Source organism: Elephantulus edwardii, unplaced genomic scaffold (assembly GCF_000299155.1).
Source record: "Elephantulus edwardii isolate Elephantulus edwardi_28Jun2011 unplaced genomic scaffold, EleEdw1.0 scaffold00005, whole genome shotgun sequence".
NCBI lineage: Eukaryota > Metazoa > Chordata > Mammalia > Macroscelidea > Macroscelididae > Elephantulus > Elephantulus edwardii.
The window spans coordinates 11,196,472-11,203,238 of record NW_006399755.1 but is presented as its reverse complement, the minus strand read 5'-3'; the positions used below and the strand labels follow the sequence as shown (position 1 = coordinate 11,203,238).

At 46.5% G+C, this 6,767-nt stretch overlaps 1 protein-coding gene across 1 annotated transcript in view; it reads right to left on the bottom strand.

Moving 5' to 3' along the window:
- ACOT11 (acyl-CoA thioesterase 11) overlaps positions 1-6,530 on the bottom strand; it is a 136,167-nt gene extending 129,637 nt beyond the window's left edge. Inside the window, exon 1 of the mRNA XM_006879815.1 lies at positions 6,486-6,530. Coding sequence (XP_006879877.1) covers positions 6,486-6,530 — 45 coding nt within the window. The remainder of the gene's footprint in view (positions 1-6,485) is intronic.
- Between the last annotated feature and the right edge of the window lie 237 nt (positions 6,531-6,767).

The window sequence follows — 6,767 nt, the reverse complement described above, 5'->3', positions numbered from 1 at the left end:
AAAAAAAAACAACTACAAGATATCATCTCACCCTAGTAAGAATAGCAAAATTCAACAGAACAGCAAGCAACAAATGCTGGCGAGGTGGTGGGAAACTGGAACCCTTATCCACTGTTGGTCAGAGTGCAAAATGATGCAACCACTATGGAAGGCAGTATGGCACTTTCTCAAAAAGTTGGAAATAGAAATACCATCTGACCCAACAATTCCACTACTGAAAACATATCCTAAAGAAACCAGAACTGCCACCCAAGCAGATATATGCACACCATATTTATTGCTGCATTATTCACAATAGCAAAGAGATAGATAGATACAACCCAAGTGTCCATCAGCAAATGAATGGAAATAGAAGCTGTGGTATATTCACACTATGTAGTGTTGAAAAACAAGTAACTCATGAGATATTATTCAAAATGGATGACCCTGGAGGACATTATGCTAAGTGAAATATCTCTGTCACAAAAGGACAAATACTGCATAGTGCCAGTATTGTAAAATAGGACTGGCATTGGGGTTGGAGGGAAACTAAAAAAAATGAGGGGATAAATAATGAGCCCTGCATTGAAACAGATAAAGAAAGAACTGCTTAAAATGAATACATGCTTAGGTATTATTTGCATAACAACAGTCCAGAATAAGAGCTGCATAGTAAAGTGGACTGGGGTGGGGGTAGGGAATTGTACAACAATGAAGGAATTTTTTTTTTCCAAAGAAAAAAGTGAATGACAGGGTCAGGGAGGAAAATGTGCAACAATGAATGAATGGGAAGCCAAGTTCTCTAGAAACATTCGTTAAAATCGCAATTTAAAAAAAAAAAAGAAGAAGAAAATGGTGGATTGACACAGTAACTACAGTAACGGGCACAGGATAGAACTGGGTTTGGGTGTGTTGTTCATAGGATTGCTATGAGTCATACTTGACAGCATCTAACAACATAACCAAGAAATCCAGGACACTGGACTGCTGCAGGAACATTGATACAGGAGCTCTAACAAGCTCCTCAGGACCAGTTCTCTCCTTACTCTCCTTATTCACTTCATTCTCAGGATCCATGTGGTGACTAGATGGCTGCTGCTGGCCCCTCTTCACTTTTTCTCAAATTTAAGCATTCCAAGAAAAGGATGCTTTTCCAAGAATTCTGGCAAATACATTGAGCTTCACGTTGATTGGATTGGCTCAGGCCACATGTCCCACATCCGAGTCAATCAAGGAGGCACTGATTGGTCCTGTATGATCCTCAAGATCAATTGCCGCTCAGAACATTGCCATCCATAGAGTTTCCATTGACTGATGTCCAGAAGTAGTTGACCAGGCCCTTCTTCTCAGTTCAAAACCTATCCAACGTCATTGTTGTTGTTTGTTACCTTTTGAGTCAGAGCCCCTAGATGACCCTGCAGTGAGTTTTCCGAGGCAGTAAATTGCATGTAAGGACACTGCCCATCTTTCTCCCTTGGAGCAGCTGGTGGATTCGAACCACACACCTTAATGTTGGCAGTGCAATTCCTTACTAGTAAACCACTAGCAATCTGAAACAGTTCCAATCTGACACACACAGGGACACCATGAGTCAGAGGGGACCAGAGGGCCAACCCAATCAAAGTGAATCCTAGTGTATTTGTTAGAACTCATGGAAAAGCATCCTTTTCTTGGAATGCTTAAATCTGAAAAAAGTGAAGGGAACAGGGCAGCCATCTTGTCAGCACACGGATCCTGAGAATGAAGTGAATAAAGAGAGTAAGGAGAAAATTGGCCCTGATTTGTTGATTTGTTGATTGCTGAATATAACAAATTACTCCAAAACTTAGCGACTTGATAAATCACTTATTATGTTCACAAATTCTGAGGGTCAGAAAGACTCCAGTAGAGAGTTAGGGAACTATGGTGGCCTAGTCCTAGAACGCTGTCCTATTAGCCAAAAGGCAATGTCTCTCTGGTGGTTCTGATCCAACAGCCTCAGGGTCAGTACAAGGTGGCTTCTGACTCTCAAGGAATGAGTTTGACTCTGAATTTCGACAAGTCTACATTTCTGCTTAGGAATCTCTCACTTGGTGATAGTGAGATGTTGACCAGGGCTGCAGTCCTCTGAAGGTGTGGCCGTCCCTGAGAATCCTTTCCTTTACTCACACGGCTGGCGGTGGCGCTAGCAGGTGACCATGGTCATCAGTGGGCTCCCATCAGAGGGACTGCTTGAGTGTCCTTACATCATGGCAGCTGGTTCCCCCCAGAGCAAGAGATTCCAGAATACCAATCGTGATCTAGTCTTTGTAGGCACACATCATCACTTTCATTTATCTTATTGGCCATACAGTACCAGGAGTCCTGGGGCCACAGTTGCTAAAGCATTTAGCTGCTAACCAAAAGCCAGTTCAAGCCCACTAGCCACCCAGCAAAGAAAAATGAGACCATCTTCTTCCATGGAGACTCACAGGTTTGGGGACTCTACAGGGCAGTTCCACTCTGTCCTCCAGGGTCAATGGCTGGTATTTGAGTTACACAGGGCTTGCCTGAATGCAGTGTTGGAGAGAGCTACACAAGAAAATACTCATCATGGCGGTCAGCTGCCACAAAAGCTTTCATTTGAGCTCTCTCCAACCCTAGCCAAAGAACTCTGGTGGCCCTGCGTGTTATGTGTTATACTGCAAATTGAAAGACTGGTGGTTCAAATCCACTAGCTCTTTCCCAGGAGAAAAGTAGGCCGTTTCCTCCTGTAAAGATTTAAACCCACCCAATCTAGGGTCACCAGGAATTAAATCAACTCATAACAGTGGGTTTGGCTTTTCATTTGTAGTGGTAAAGAATTATGCTGCCAATGCAAAGGTTTTTGTTGTTAAATGATGTCGAGTATGACTCATAGCAACCCTGCGAACAAAAGATCGGAAACCAGTCCTGTCCTGTGCCATCCTCACACTTCCTGACACACAAGAGCCCACTGCTGCAGTCACCGTGTCAATCCACCAGCTGAAGGTCTTCCTCTCCTTCGCCGACCCTCCACCCTTCTCAGCATCATATCCTTATCTAAGGAATAGCCCCTCCTAGAAAAATGCCCAAGTACATGAGGTAAAGCTTCATTCTTGCCTTCAAAGAGCAGTCCAAGCTGCACCCTCTCCAAGACATATCCATTTGTGCTCCTGGTCGTCCACGGGATGTTCAGTGCTCTTCTCTAACACCACAGCTCAAAGACATCAGTTCTTCTTCTGTCATCCTTATTCATGGTTCATCTCTCAAATGCAAAGGTATGCAGTTCAAATCCACCAGCTGCTCCAAAGGAGAAAGATGGACAATCAACTCCCATGCAATTTACAGTCTCTGAAAACCTAACAGAGGATCAGCTATGGGTTGTTTGATGACCTTTATTTTGGGGGTAATTTGATATGTCTGTAGCATTAAATAACCAAACGCTGCTCAACTCTAAATTTACCACATTTTCAAGTGGTGACCCCTGTCACAGGTTAACCTGGCAGGCTGGCCCCAATTTTATCAAAAGGAGTGGAGAGAGGAGCCAGAAGTGTTTGCGCTAACACATCTTCAACCAAGATGGGGGGGGGGGGCTGGTGAGCGAAGTAGAGACAGGAGGTGGGTGTTGGGGGTGCCCTTGAGTCAGCTTCCTGTCTCAGATCCACTCAACATAGAAACCCTGCCTGATCCAGAGCCATCTTCACAATCTCTGCTGTGCTTAATTAAGCTCCCTCCCTGTGGCAGTCACTGCGTCAATCCGTGTGGTTCAGAGATTTCTCTTTCAATGACCACCCCCGCCGTACCTTTCCAAGCATGATGGACTTTTCCAGGGTCTGGTTCTGCTGAAAACAAGGCCCAAGTGTGGGAGACAAATTGCACAATCAAATTGCTTCAAAGGAGCTTTCCGGCTACACTTCGTCCAAGACAGGTATGTTCAGTGGGTGCAGACTTTGAGAGGGCAGGTCTCAGCTCCCTGGACAGGAGGAGATATCCCTAAAACTCAACACTTGCTCCTTTCCTCTGCCCTCTGCCCAGCTGCCCTTGCACAACTCCCTGTTCCAGTGATTCTTTCAGGCAACTGAGCTCATCTTCTGGTCTCCCCACTTCGCACAGGCCCTAAGTCGGTGGCATCTGTAAATACAAACACTGATGAGTGGCCTGAGTAAACACAGAACCTTCTATTCAGACTCCATCTGTGGCAACAAAGAACCAATAGAAGCTGGGACTACAGCTTGTTCTTGAGCTTATGTGGAATCAAGATGTGAGGCCACCAACAGAACAAACCCCAGGTTGGGGGTGTTTTCTATCTATCGATTGAGCTTGACTACCCTTGGGAAAGGGAGAGGTGTCAAACAATGTGTAAGCAGAAAGGGAGAGCTCTTGGGAGGCTGGGAGGTAGCCGGAAGAATGGGAGGAATCAGCAGGAACCAGGATGGGAGCTCTGAGAACCTCTGTCAGAAATATAAGAATGGTGGCATCTAGGACGGTGCTCTGAGGGCACAATAGTTAAGCACTCTGCTATAAGCCTAAAGGTCAGTGGTTTGACTCACCCAGCAGCTCCTTGGGGGAAACGACCTGCTGGTCCGCTTCAATAAACACTACAGCCTAGGAAGCTCTACCCTGTCCTGTGAGTGAGAAGCCACTCGTGGGTACACACTACCATCTCGAGGAAATGAGATTACGAAAGACTTACAGGCATCATGCTGGGACAGAGGATCCGCAAAGAGAAGAAGACCGTCAAGGACATGGATTGACACGGTGACTCCAATAATGGGTTTGGGTGTGGAGGAGATCTTGGGTGGGGCTCCTGTCGTTCATAGGGTTGCTACGAGTCGCAGCTAACAAAGTGACACAGCTATGAGTGACACCTAACAAAGACAGCATACTTCTTTCCTATAGTTTAGATTTCTTTCTCAAGAATCATTCATGATACAAATCCACCAGATGCTCTGCTGGAGAAGGAGGGGCAATCTCATCCTGTACCAGTCAGATCCAATTTGATGGTACATACACACACACACACAAATTTTAAAAAATAATCATGCATGATAAAGATGAATGAAATATCCATTAAGAGAAAGAAAAGAGAAGTAAGGGGAATAGCATGTGGAACCCCATAACCTCTGCATGCCTGCAGCACCCACACCTCCTGCACAGGGTCCAAGCTCAGCCTCACCTAACCTGCCCTGACCCAGAGATGGGGCAGAACCTCGGGGCTCACCAGCGCAATCAGGCATGGAGACCTAGACCCCCACTACCGGTCTTCCATCTGCTGACAAATGATCCTGGCTTCCCGAGGAGCTGTGTGTGACTCCTGGGCCCATCCATCAGCCACCCTGCCGGTGCAATCAGAGTTTAATGATGTCATGACAGGAGTGATTGCCATTGTTAATTACCTTCCAGCATCAGCAGTGTCTGGGGCCTTCAGCCTGTGGGAGATGCCACAGCCACCCTGTGCCTGCACACACGTCTCCTGTCCATGTCAGTCACCCGCCTGTGCTCTCATAGGCCCTGTGATGGGCATTTCTGCGGAAACGTCCAGGCTCCCAAGTCTTCCCCAGGCCCTGCTTCTCTGAAGGTCTAGGTATTTTCCCCCTGGTTTCACTTATGGAACCATGTTGTCAAACTCCTGAAGAGAAATAGTGACTCTCTTGCTCAAAAAGAGTCAATAGCAATGGTTCCCCATTGTCATAGCGTAAAGTCCACATGCTCCCACTTATCATACCGAACGTTCCAGAATCTGGACCTGCCCTCCCCTATTTTCATCTCCTATCACTCACTTTCACTCACCTTACTAAAAGAATTCAATATGGATTATATTTTCCCATCTCTCATGCCATCCCCACCCCCTGGAAACCCTTCATCCAGGTCTCCATGTGTTGAAAGCCTCCCTGTCCTTCCAGGCCTGCATCAAATGCTAGTTCTGTACAATAGGACCCAGATCCTGTCTCCTCCACCATGTCCACCCCATGCAACCTTGACTTCCTTGGAGTTCACACAGCATCTCTTTCAACCCTCTCTTTTCACACATCCCTTTCCCCAGTGTCATTGAGCTGTCCAAGTCCTATTTCTCCCACAGTGAGCTTCGAAAGCAAGTACAAAGCATCCGGCACACGGCCTGACATGGAGTTAGTGCTCAAAATGAATAAATGAGTCCTAATAGAACTGGCCAAAGAGAGAAGAAATAAAAATGGCCTAGAGTGGAAGGCAAGGTGGCCTCCTCCTTGCTCTCCCTGTGTCCACTATGGCCCACCCCTCCAGTCCACCACCATCCTGTAGCGGCCAAAGATTCTTTAAAACTATAAATCAGTTGTTAGGGAGCTCTGGTGGCCTAGTGGCAAGAAGCTGTGCTGCAATCCTGAAGGTGCATGGTTTGAATCCACCAGATGGTGTGCTGGAGAAGACAGTGCAATCTCCTCCTGTGCCAGTCAGATCTGATTCAACGGTCCACAACAAAAAAACAACACAAAACCAAACCAAACCCATGAACCAGGCTCAGCTACTCTTGGGCTTAAAACTCTCATTACCTTGCGGGGTTCCTCAGTTTGGTGTTCAAAGCTCTTCATGATCATGGTAGGTCCTTGTAGGGCCAGGTATGTACAAGTGAGGGAGCCCTGGTGGCCCCATCCACAGAGTTGCTCCGCTGACTCAAAGGCTGCACCGCTGTGACGGTTGGAAACCACAAGTGTCTTCAAGGAAAATAGATGGGTAATTTCCTCCTGTTTGTTTTACAACCTCAGAAAACCTGGAGGATCAGCTACGAGTCAGTTCTAACTCACCAGCAGTAAATTGAGTTTGAGTTATTCGCA